Source organism: Bombus terrestris, chromosome 6, assembly GCF_910591885.1.
Source record: "Bombus terrestris chromosome 6, iyBomTerr1.2, whole genome shotgun sequence".
NCBI classification, from domain to species: Eukaryota; Metazoa; Arthropoda; class Insecta; order Hymenoptera; family Apidae; genus Bombus; species Bombus terrestris.
In genome coordinates, this window is record NC_063274.1 from 6,218,323 (window position 1) to 6,230,903 (window position 12,581).

Below are 12,581 nucleotides of genomic sequence, written 5' to 3' on the forward strand. Positions count from 1 at the left end.
GGCAAATAAATTTATGGGGAAAGTTAAAAGCATTGGAAGCTCGGTGGTGCACCGTGTTGTCGTGGGTGCATTTATTTTTCATTTTTCTTTCTGTCGTTCCTGGTTCCCGAACTCCTTCTCTATATCGTCGCGCGGCCGAGCGCTCGTCCCGAAACCCTCTTTTTTTCTATCTTTTCGCCAACGTAAATTGGGTTACGCCGTGCACGATGCGACATCAGAAAGTAGTTCGTCGCATCGTGTCGTGGCTAATTAACTCTATCCTACCGCCCTCTGCCCCCTGGTCTCTGCCATTTCTTTTCTATCTGCTCGATTTATTCCGTGAAACGAGATATTGTACGTAAGCCCACCTGCGGCGGATTAACGCTGCGTCTGGGTGTGGGATGGGCTGTGAGTCGGTAAAGGGAAATTATGATACTTCTAGATTTCATGTAGTAAATCTTAGAAGTTAACTAGGCAATGTTAACGAAGCAAGAGACAAGTGACTTTTCTAACTTTAAACGATTAATTCTCAAACAATGATACATATGACATCACTGATGTATACGTGAATAATTCGTGCAATATATATATACATTATTATTCATAAATCTCGGGTCCCTTAATAGGCAATAGATACAAATGGATTTTATAATCACGAAATGAAGCTGATATGTATTAAGCGGCTGTACTACAAGAAAAAGTAAATTATACCATCGTTTAAAGATCTTATTAGAGGCACATTTTATTAAAACTTGTGTTTAAAATTAGTAAGTGTCCTGTGAGCTATATACGAGAGTGTACCTACCATTACTACTTACTATTAACATTAACATACATCCCGTATCTATGTTCAGCGATTTCGTTCATTGCTTATTCACCACATGAATAAATCAACTTAAATCAACTACTTTGAAGAGGTCATAACGTGAACGTATGTGGGACATTGCCCTTGTCTCGTATTTCACTCATAGTTCTATTAGCAATTAGCAATCCAACTAGAGTGATCCCTGTCGTGCTGTCATAACCCTATCTCGGACATGACCGGGTCTCTAGTTAAATTCCCCTAATATCTCGGGTTCCAACGTCGAGGAACTAGATTATAATCAAGCAATGCTGGTGTATGGATAATCGATCGATTTCAATGATAATCCGGCAGTGAAACAGATTTCAAAATGATTTACGTGATTGTATTCACGAAATGTCACGTGCCAAATATCCTCCAGAGTTACAGAGAGTTCGTTCATTTCGTAACATTCTTTGCAGAACTAGATTCTATTTCTCTAATTTGTCTGTTGAATCTTTCTGGCTATGGTAATAGGGTTTTTGTAAATATATTTTGTCAGGGACGTATATTTATTAAATTTACACTGTTATACAGAATATGAAAATAACAATGATAACTTATTCACTAACCCAATAAATAGTACTAAAATACAACTACAAATTTATCTAACTCTCGGGTTACATTCTGTTTTCATCGTAAACATTTCTATTTTAACGATTAATCTTTGTTTCAATAGAGCGATATACTTTGTTTGCATAAAAACTGCCGCGACGAATGTATCATCATATTACTTGAATATAAAAAAAGATAAGTCAAGCAATCAATGCAACGTATGTTGCTGCTCGATAGCAGTGAATGTGTGAACGGAACCAAACTTCTATGACTTTGTATTCTATATTTGGTATTGCTAATATTAAAATCTTGCGAATAATTATTCAATAAAATCTTCTATCTATTTTAATGATAAGATTGTAAATTACCTTCATTTTTTTAACACTCGTTAAATAGAAACGTGAGAACAGAAAATTGAAATTAGAAAATTACCACAGAATAATTATATTCTATGTACGAATCGCATAACGTTCGAGGAATTCTTCGAAATTTTATGGTAATGCCTGTAAATTCTTCGCATCTTCATTCGAAAGTATAACCGCGGCGTTTTACAACTACTCAAATACGACGATCCGCTGGGAAAGAACTATATTACATAAAAGGGAACTTAGGAGTTCTGGTAGAGTGCAGACAGCATCCATTTCGAGCATCGGACTTAAAAAGAAAGAATACGTCGATGACCTACATAGCTCGATTGATAACAGCAGTTGCTCGGTAAAGGACAGATCAAAGTTCGAATCTGGTCCGGCAATTCGAACGATTCTTTTTCCTCCTGAAACAGGATAAAGTCCGAGTGTTTTTCATTTCTCGCTATTTATATAAATAGAGGATGCTGACTGCGATATAAAACACTCAAAATTAATGAAATGCATTTACGTCAGAAGAAGCACAAACTGTCATTTCAAAATGACACTTGTGTACGATGCAAACATCAGTCCTCGCAGTAGCAATGCGGATTTCCACGTTGCAGAAACATTTCTAGGAAAGAATTTAGCGATGTAAAAGTGAAACTTCGTCACAACGAATTTGTGAATTTTAAATCCTAAAAGACGAAAAGGTGGCACGCAAGATGAACGTAAATGGCAATTCGTGTCCATCGACCTTTTCCCTCTTTTCTAACCAGCTGAACGTTGCTCCTTCCGATCGACAGAACAATTAAGTGATACTACGCGAATTTGCATTCGTCGATCCGCTCTGGATAAGTGTATGTCGGCTTCCGTTCCCCCTCGAAGTAACAAGACTTTACAACCACGCGAAGGGGAAGATCTGATTGAATTTATTGCTAATAGAAACGGTGGAACAGTGTATGTGTCCGATTAAAGGCAGTTTGAGAGCCCCAGTTGCTCTATAACCGTTTGCGGTTTTACGAATGTCAATCGAAGCTGGATGATCCGGTCGACTCTTTTCAACGATAATGTACAAGATATTGCTTTGTGGTTATTGTGTCTGATAAACTGCGAAGGTTTACGCGCATACGAAAGCTTTTAATGTACGAAAATATAAGGAAAAGAGGAGAATATAAGAATTCGTTTATTTTCTAAAATATGATACATAGAGATATGATTCATAGAGATGTAATGAATATATGAAATAAATATAAAAATAAATAAAGATATGTGTCTCTATAAACATTCGCAATCTGATTATAGTATAATTTATATAATAAGAATTGTCGATCTGGAAAGTAGTTTATCGGGATTTATGAACCAGTTGAAACATATCGAACGGTTAAAGTACGTTAGTAAAGACAAACATCAATCGTCCTACCATCAATACATGACCGATTCATGATACCTATATATAAGAATTATTAAGAAAAATCTTTAAAACGATACATGCTATTTAAAATGCGTATTCTCTTAAATAGACAAAACCGGTCTATACTATTAGCATATTCTTTAAAAGGATACACATAACGCGTACAGCATCCCATTCAGATACGAATTGTACTATGCCTGTGCCAGTTCTCTGTATTGCAACAAATTTCACCTCTCCAACGTTTTGAAATTCGTTTTTCAACATTTGCCATGTTGCATTTGATGGGAGCTGTTACAATTATCTTTATGTTTATAAATAAACATACACATGTATTTGTTGTTGTGTACAAATTAAGGAAAGTACATACATTTTTTATAAGAATACTGTCTGATGTCGGCCGAAGACCATATGTATTCTGTTTGTTCCCACCTTCTTCTTCACCTTCATTTCCGGCAAGACCACCACCAGGAACACGATCGTTGTCCCCTCCGTTAAATCTACTCTCAAAATCTCTGTCACCAGCGAAGTTAGAACCATCAAGAGCATTGTTTTCATCAAAGTCTACATCATCGTCCGTTTTGGATAAGTCTCGCCACGCAGATGCATTGTTGCCTTGTCCATTGGCTAAAAAGGCTTGTAAATTAGACAAATCTCCAACTGCTACGCCGAAATTATTAAAGTTAGAAGCCAACTCATTTGTTAACGACGAATTCAGCAAAGAACTCGTGTTTGAAGAGTAGCAGCATTTGAATTTGTCAATACAAATGCTATAGGTATATAAATATGTCACTGTCAGCTTTTCTATCTATTCTATTTTATATATTATATTTATAGTAAGACTCGCCTAACTTTGCTGGCACAACATTGTTTAAACCAGCTCCAGAAGCACCAGCAACCAACGCAGGAACAAAAACAGGATTCGCAATAGATGGATTATTTGCTTGTACATTAACATTGTTTCTAGCTACATCGATTAATCTACTACCACCAGTCCCAAGACCCCTTCCAATTCCCTGTAACTCTATTTTGTAATTGATATCAATTTTCATTTTTATATGTTTATATAACAAAATAAAATATTTCTTAGGAAATAAGAGGGTACCTTCTGGTAATTTTTGTGGCACGTCTGGTTCATTTACTTTGTCAAGTCTCACAAACATACGTCTATCATAAAGTTTCTGATTATGAAGCATCGATATAGCTTGTACAGATTCTACTGGATGGTCGTATTCTACCATTCCAAATCCTCGAGATTTTCCACGTTTATCTCTTGCTAATTCAACATATAGTACTTTACCAGCTAATTTAAATACTTCTATTAATTTATGTTCATCCACTGCGTAGTCAAGCTAAATATATAAAGTAACAACTTAATAAACTTTTACATACTTACTTTATCAGTTTAATACAAACTGTGTCGCAAGATATACTTACATTTGTCACAAATACTCTAGTAACTAAAGGTTCATTAATACCTAAAGATTTTAAAAACCGAGTATCTAGACCATAGGTATTCCCCAATTTTCTATCTCCACCACCATCACCACTGTCGCCGTTATCATCCCATGCATCAGCAGGAGCATTCATATTTTGACGCCTATCACCTTGCGACTTTGGCGGATCTATAAATCTATTATCACGATCTCTTTCATTGTTACAAGCTGTTGCTAATCGGTCATATTTGTCCCGTTCATCATCAAAGTCCTAAAATATATAAATATTAAATATGTCCTTAACACTGATTACATGGTACCCATCCAAGTTGTAAGGAAGTTGAAAAAATAACAATATACTAACTACCTTTTTAATATCAGACCGATGCATTTTTTCTACAGTAATTTTTACCGAGTCTGAATCTTCAAATTCTACAATACCACGAGCTCTTGCTTTGTCATTTTCACCAGTAAAAAGTTCAACATGAGCAACTTTTCCAACTTCTGTTCTGAATAAATCCTCAGTATCTTGTCAACGAAAATCATAAGAAATGTTTGATACGTAGATTCGTCAATCTGAAGCTTTTCGACCACGATAGTTTCGCTCTCTACGATCACGGCTTGTAGAATTTATGCGATTTTGTCGTTCCGCTCTCCTGTTACGATCACGTTCTCTACTTCGATCTCTCACCTCGTTGTTCTCCACTTGATCCCTAATATTTAACAAGATTATATAGAACTAACGCGTGTAAGGAAAAACACGTTTTACTGTTGCTTGTTAATATGTATACCTATTACATAGAGAATGGCAGCACAGTGGGTACGAAATGCAGTAAGTAACAGGTGTCGATTCAGAAATCTTAAAAACAATCAGTGTCCTAAGCGTAATTGCGATCCTTGCCAAACAATTTGAGCAATACATCTTATTCGCGCGATCGAAATAAAGCTAAAAAAATGTTATTCTTTTTATGTTTCTGGGAAAGTTCGAAAGAGAAATATCGTATTGGTGGTGAGATACAACGTTCAAACAAACGTATGCAAGAGTATAGATTTGTGAGAATTACGAGCATCTTTCTACAAGATTAATCCGTGCTTATCCGCAACGTAAATAGCATGCCCGGAGAGGCCTGCACGACGAATTTGCATCCACACGATAGCGTCTTTTAAATCGTTTTACTGCTAAGCGAAATATGAATGTTGCGCACGTTACCTTTGAGACCGGGAGCTTTTTTTTATGATCCAATAACGCGGGGAACAATCGGTATATATTGTTATTGTGGGAACGAGAATTTTCTATGAATGTTTATAGAGAGTATAACAGCCTACGTGTGGAAACTTTGAAATTGTTGAATTCTTAGATTTAATAATATTTAAGGCTCGCTGTTGGTATAAAGTTTTTATATAATCGCATGGATTCCTATATCGCTTAGGCAAAGGATTTTGTATGCCAATTTTGATGCGACTTTGGAGTAAAATATTTAATACAGAATAAATCGTAAGATATTGATTTATTTCCTCAAATTGCTTAAAAACAGAAGATCCTATACAACGATAACCATGATTACGTTGGTAAAGTGTGCAACAAATCTGAAAATGTACATAGCAGCTACAATATATTTAATGCAACGGTATATCTCACAAAAATTGTGAAAGCATTTAAACGATTAATTATCCAATAGATATATTAATAGGAATCAATATCTAGTGGAACAATTTTCTAGTAGAATTATTTAATGGAATACTTATTATATGCTTAAGATACATCTCCATGGCACATACTAATATTTTCTAAATATATATATGTTTGCAATAAATATCTTTCAACTTCTACGTACATTTTCAGATTCACCTCAACTTTTATCGATACAACCACGGTAGTCGTGCCTCGTTATAGTGCTAACAGAATTTCAGGATATTTTATATAACACACACAATATATACACATCAAAGTTTTGTATAGTATGCGTTGAAGTACTTTCGTGAGCCATACTGTAATTATTCCAATTTTTCCATCGAGAAATAATCCTCGTACAGACGTTCAACCAATGATTAATATTAGCAAGCTACGTTACTAATTTGCACGTTATCGTAGTTAATGCCATTGTTATTAGATATTCAGTTTAACAAATCGGTAGACAATTACTGGTAACTATAAATTACTAGCTACTAAGACGCTCGTTAACCTTATTCGAACCACTTGCCAGCTAAGCAATCCATCTTAAATAACCATAGCCACTTTCTCCGACTAATCCCGAATAAACGAAAGCGATCGATGAAGAGTGCCCCGGCGATCTTTCGAAAGGCAATCCCATTTTACGGATAATAACGCAATTGGATTGCCATTTAACGGGAACATGGAACAGCCAGATCGGTGGTCGATGGACGTTAAGCACGAGCCGCGAACAAGCTAATTCGCCAAGTGGGAAATTATCTTGGGAGTTGTAGCGAATTGTCTGGGACGAAAGGTTGGTAAAAATAATTAAGGCCGCGTGCACACCAGAACCAAAGTATTGCTGATCGCGTGACTCCATCTCCAATCATTACTGCCACGAACTGCATCGTTTTACTCGCCGCTCCTATATTCGCGATATATTGGGTGCCACAATTATAATACGGTACAGTCAGTAAGTAAATGATTCTACGTGAAAAAATAATTGGAAATTTCTGTGAAGAAATATTATTCCATATTTTTTACTTATTTTCACATGTAGAATAACCTCCTGTCGTTTATGTAGTCTTATTCAGTCTGAAATTAGCCAAGTTCAAGTACACTTGACAAATTTCCAACTCAATTTTCTCGAAATCGAAGCGTCGTATGAACAAATTTCGTTCCATATTTCCGACTGACCTTTTCACATAGAATCACTCTTCTTCAACCGTACCATGATTACTAGGACACCTTGTATATGTCGAATGATCGAGTTCAAAAGGAAATTGCACGAGAAAGAAGCAAAGAGAATAACGAAACAAAGAGAGAGAGAGAGGGAAAAATAAAAGGAATGAGAAAACGCGGACCAGGGGAACAATTGCTGTTCATTTATCGGGCAACGTTCAGAAAATATCGTTGCATTATAAAACGGAACGAGAGCCTGTAATAGGACACGCAGTCCAACTAAATAGCACTTCATTGGAACCAAAGCTGGTTGGATCTTTGCACAGCCTGGCACTATTTTATTTTTTGCCTCTACCTTTGGTCTTTTATTCCCCTTTTTTTTCAATACGACATCACCTTTCGCAATCGGTAGCACGAAAAATTGCGGCACGAGCATTGCTTTGTTCGTGACACGCCGATTGCACTTCCTCTTCGTTTAGCGAACCGACGAATAAAAACGCGTCCACCAATTATTCGTTAGTTCAATCATATTACATATTAATTACATAGTGCAAAGGTATGTATCAGATATGTAAATATTATACAATAAATACATAATTGTATTACCAATGATCCAATGAAAAGATAATATAAACGTATGTATAAGTTTGCTTTTGTTACAATAATTAAAACATTCTATTATTCTAACAAACCCGACTCAATCTCCATGAGAAGCTGACAAATTAACTGTTGAGCATCATGGCGTTCAAAACGCTATTTTGAATTCCCAGTTATCGTCCCGCTATGGTCGAGCAACTTGCACAAAAGAAAATCACCAATTTAAAACAAATATATATTTAGAATTATAATCAAAATGAAACGGAAACAATAATCGATTTCAAATTCTAATTCGGAAGCTAATAACCACAAACATACGATCGAGAGAAAAAAGAAGGAAAAAGAGTTTCAAATATTATTTAACTTTGTCATAGTAATGTATAATAAATTAATAAGCGTACAACTGTTAATAACACAAACCTAATAACAGCATACGAAGGCAGCGGAATAGGAGTGAAGATACTACGCAATTAATTAATACGTCGTGAACAACAAAAATTGACAGATCCTTACGCGACGACTTTCGACACGGCAATGACGCTCCCGCGACCCGTTCGTCTCTCAAATGTCCCATGGGTGGGAATGTGTGTTTATGTCGCAAGGAGTCGATCGTGTCGAATTAACTAATTTCCGAATCTATGTGTATGTATCACTATTTACATTGAACGTTAACGAATACTCGAAATGCAATATAACTGATTTTCGAGATTATACTGTGTGTTACCGAAGGCCGAGATATGTGTTCTGGTAATAAACTGTATCACATTTTATAAATACTCGAAAATCTTTGCGACAAATCCGAAATTCCTTGGAAAAACAGTTGCTTGAAGAGTGTGTTAATGTTACGCGCCAAAAACCGAACTTGTAATGGCGTTTTCTTTAGAAACAATAAAAATAATTGATAAAAGTCGTAAGATGATACTATAGAATACTATAGAACATTCTATAGAACATTCACGCGGTAAATACAACATAGTATGACTTATTGGGACCTGTCAAAAATTACATATATACGTACAATAAAATTAAATAAATCGACTTCAAATTAAATTAAATTAAAAGGTCTATTAAAAAATATTTACTATCGAAGTGGATTAAGGAAGCAGTACGAAAGAAGTAGAAAAGTCTATTAAGAACATTCATTCTAATCGTTCAGAATTCTATTTAAGATATATGTGGAGATCGGAGCAATGGAATAATTCGTTTAATTCTTTTCGAAACGAAGGAATAACTAAATATATTCGAACTAGCAAAAGAACTCTACAATTTTTTCCAATGTCATTTTAGTGTTCTCAAATATGAAATTGTTTGTTAATTCAATTGCATTATAGATCAATGATATAATGCAAAGATATTATAAAATAAATATTAAGTCATCCCATAAGTTCGTGCCGTTTTTCGAGCAGTTATATATGTTAAGATTGTTTACATATCTTTCAGTTTCATGAAAAAATGTAATCCCCCTCTCGTTGTACAACTTCTTCCCATTTTTCTGGTAGGATCATTATTCCGTCTCGATAAAAGTTCTCTTGTTTTTCTTTAAAATATGAAATGTATACACAAAAGTCGGCACGAACTTATGAGATGACCTAATAGAATAATCAACTTCAAATTCTAGCTCGGAAGCTAATAATACAAACTACCGATAATTATCTAATAACCAAATACACGATCGAGAAAATGAACGAAAAAGAATTTCAAATACCAATACGTTAGATATTTTATCGTTTCCTCTCTTTCCTCACTTTGTTACTGGCTATGTCATTCGATGGACAAAGTATATAGTTGCTGGGCACGATGCACGGGCACGTGGCTAACGTGACAGATGCGAAGTCATAATTTAGGATTAAATTGTTCGACCTTTAGAAGGAACCCTGTTCCAGATTCGAATCTACTGGTTCGATCGATTGGGATGCAATATTAGTTTACTTAAATTATAACTATTCCTATTGATTGATGAAGCCAAATTGCGCTTTTGTTCGGTTGTAACCGGCGACAAGGGAATTTATAGTGATTTCGATCCGGCCTGAAGAGCATTCACATGTGAATCATTGCAAAATTTCTACCTCAAATAGAATTTAACAATTCCAACAAGTAGCAAAAGATTTAATATACTTGTATATCGTGTCATCAGATTTTTCATATCGATGGATGAATATTATTTAAGTATCTTTCCCTCGTCGAAATATAAACTTCTATAAAGATATAACGATTGCTAAAACCATTAAACATATCTCGATAGACTCGTCCTGGAATCATTAATAAGATCGAAAGACGAATAGCGTTCAGGGTATACCAACGACCGTATGTAATATCTATTCGACAAGAAACAAATGGGCTGATATACACACAGACCACAGAAGACGGACAAAGTTACGAAGAGCTCGGTTCTTGGTAGGCGAGACGATATCTGGCAGGCTGCCTCGCATCCTCGTCGGTAAAGTCAGCTTTTGCAGAAGTGTGGCAACGATCTTCTGCTCGAGCCCAGCTCCATTCTGTGCCATGTAGTTGGATTTAATAACGCAAGTTTCACCGGTCCTGCGTTTCGTACGTCTATAATGTGCCCTCTTCCCCTTTTGCGCTCAGCGGACGTCTTTGCGAATCCAGGAACGACCCAAGTAGCACGTTAAACTAACTAGGATTAATTATTACTTTGTTGGGATTCGAGGTAGCAGCGTTTTGTGTAGGTTATAGCGGGCAACTCGCGGAACGTTGGATGAAAACGCAGTCAGAGAAACAGAGAAGGCAAGGTCTATTGTTCTTACGGTTAGTTGTTGTCTCCTTGTATTTTCTATATAGCAACAATAAGGAAAATCGTAAGCTTACATCGAACTAGGAAAGGGAGGTATGTAAGAACAAATCTTGTGCAGTAGTCGCGAAGTTTAAGGGGGATACTTGCTGTTGTTTGGTATGCAACCGCACGTTGCGATTGTATGGTAATCCGTTCGACTAGAGAAGGGCTAATTCAACGAAACAGCGAAACAAACAATCCCGTTGAATCGCTACGAAGATACAAAGCCTTGAACCGGGGTCAAAGTAGTGGAACTCTGTGTACATTGGACAATAGAATTCTCAACTACGAGGGAAGTTCGTGGGAAGATTTTAACAGTATTCGATAGGCGGATTTACTAGAAATTGGAATCTCAAATACTATGTGTATACTGTATGTGGCTTGCGTTTCCAATAAATGTAATAATTACGATTGTATTCTATATTGTATTAGTAATTTTCTTTTTTCGCTTGGTTTTTTCAATTTACCACAGCAGTTGTGCTTTTCAATTTACTCTTTCGAATATATCTAAATACATATACATGTTACCGATTGGCTCGCTTGATACGACCAATGAAATTGTTATTTGAGAATTTTAAGGCTATAAAAAGAGAATAAAACGTATTGTTCGTTAACAGAGCCGTGTTTTCCCTCTGAAAACCATGTTAACCCAAACGATTATTTTTCAAACGTTTCGAAAGCAATTCGAAATAGTTACAATCACGGCTGTAATATTAGCATCGAAGAAAAATAATGCAATCAACTGCATATCTAGGCATGACTCTTTAATTTCCTTGCAGCAAGTACGAACAAACAAATATATGTATATATATGTATATATATATGTGTGTATTGTATTTGTTTTACCATTTATCGTTTGTTCTCCATACTTTTTTTTGTGTTATTTTTTTGGGAATAGTGTCGGTTTTCACATAACACTCTATAAATTATTTGTCTAATAAAATGCTTTTGGTCAGGTACGAGCATGAAATTCAAAACGAATTGTTTTCTCACCTTAAACTACCACGAGCGAGTGTACGATTTATTAACAACGATCGTTCGAAGAGACAGAGAAAGCGTGTAATATTCGTCAACATGGGAGAAAAGATTAGCACTGGCGTCCATTACGTAATTACAAAATAACGGGACTTCATCCGCTTCTGAAATTTTCTTCGGTACGATATTCAACGAAAGAGTTATGCATTATGCTAATTATCCGGGGCACTTCCTTCATTAATTTCTGAATAATTGATCACAGTGTCAGAAACTTCTTTTCTTTAAAAATACAATGATTATGAAGCAGACGTTGATCAATCATTTATCTTGATAAGATACGAGATACGAGATGCTTCAGAAATTAAATAAATTAAATTAAATTCGGTATTAATGCGTTATTTCATTAATGAAACTTTAAAAATGTAGATTTCCCCTAGCTTTGTATAAAATACATAATTTTTACAACCTACACACTATTAAAGCCAAACGAAAACAATTACGGTTTGAGAAATCATTCGTCGATAAATAATCTCAAAATTTATGGGACATTTTTATAGTTTCGTTAGTAAAAGGTAAAGACAAATGTGTATGTTTACTAAGGAAATAACGTTTCTTTCGTTATCTCTTACCATACTCTAATTACTTAATCAATAGCTACATAATATCTTGTGTATCAATAGTTAAATGCGTTACGTTTCATAATCAACAGCAATATGAGGAAAATTCTTTGATTAAAAGACAGAATAAATACGTCGGTATCCAGTACGTCTATATTCAGTTAGTAAGCTGTTCCTAGCAATTACACGCATTTGCATATGC

General features: G+C 35.4%; 2 protein-coding genes across 11 annotated transcripts in view; one reads left to right on the top strand and one right to left on the bottom strand.

The window, feature by feature from the left end:
- LOC105665832 (lachesin) overlaps positions 1 to 12,581 on the top strand; it is a 484,949-nt gene that overhangs the window by 418,193 nt on the left and 54,175 nt on the right. The window lies entirely within an intron of this gene.
- LOC100643804 (myelin expression factor 2) overlaps positions 1,312 to 12,581 on the bottom strand; it is a 91,295-nt gene continuing 80,025 nt past the window's right edge. For 4 of the 6 annotated variants that reach the window (XM_048406581.1, XM_048406579.1, XM_048406580.1 and 1 more), the window contains 7 exons: positions 4,934 to 5,279; positions 4,568 to 4,837; positions 4,236 to 4,482; positions 3,978 to 4,154; positions 3,501 to 3,757; positions 3,286 to 3,421; positions 1,312 to 3,169 (listed from right to left, as the gene is read on the bottom strand). In XM_048406581.1, coding sequence (XP_048262538.1) covers positions 3,114 to 3,169; positions 3,286 to 3,421; positions 3,501 to 3,757; positions 3,978 to 4,154; positions 4,236 to 4,482; positions 4,568 to 4,837; positions 4,934 to 4,957 — 1,167 coding nt within the window. In that variant the 5' untranslated portion in view covers positions 4,958 to 5,279 and the 3' untranslated portion in view covers positions 1,312 to 3,113. Of the gene's footprint in view, positions 3,170 to 3,285; positions 3,422 to 3,500; positions 3,758 to 3,977; positions 4,155 to 4,235; positions 4,483 to 4,567; positions 4,838 to 4,933; positions 5,280 to 5,357; positions 5,537 to 8,416; positions 8,539 to 12,581 lie in introns of those variants that run through there. The other 2 variants (XM_012309337.3, XM_048406582.1) reach the window with 2 other exon arrangements.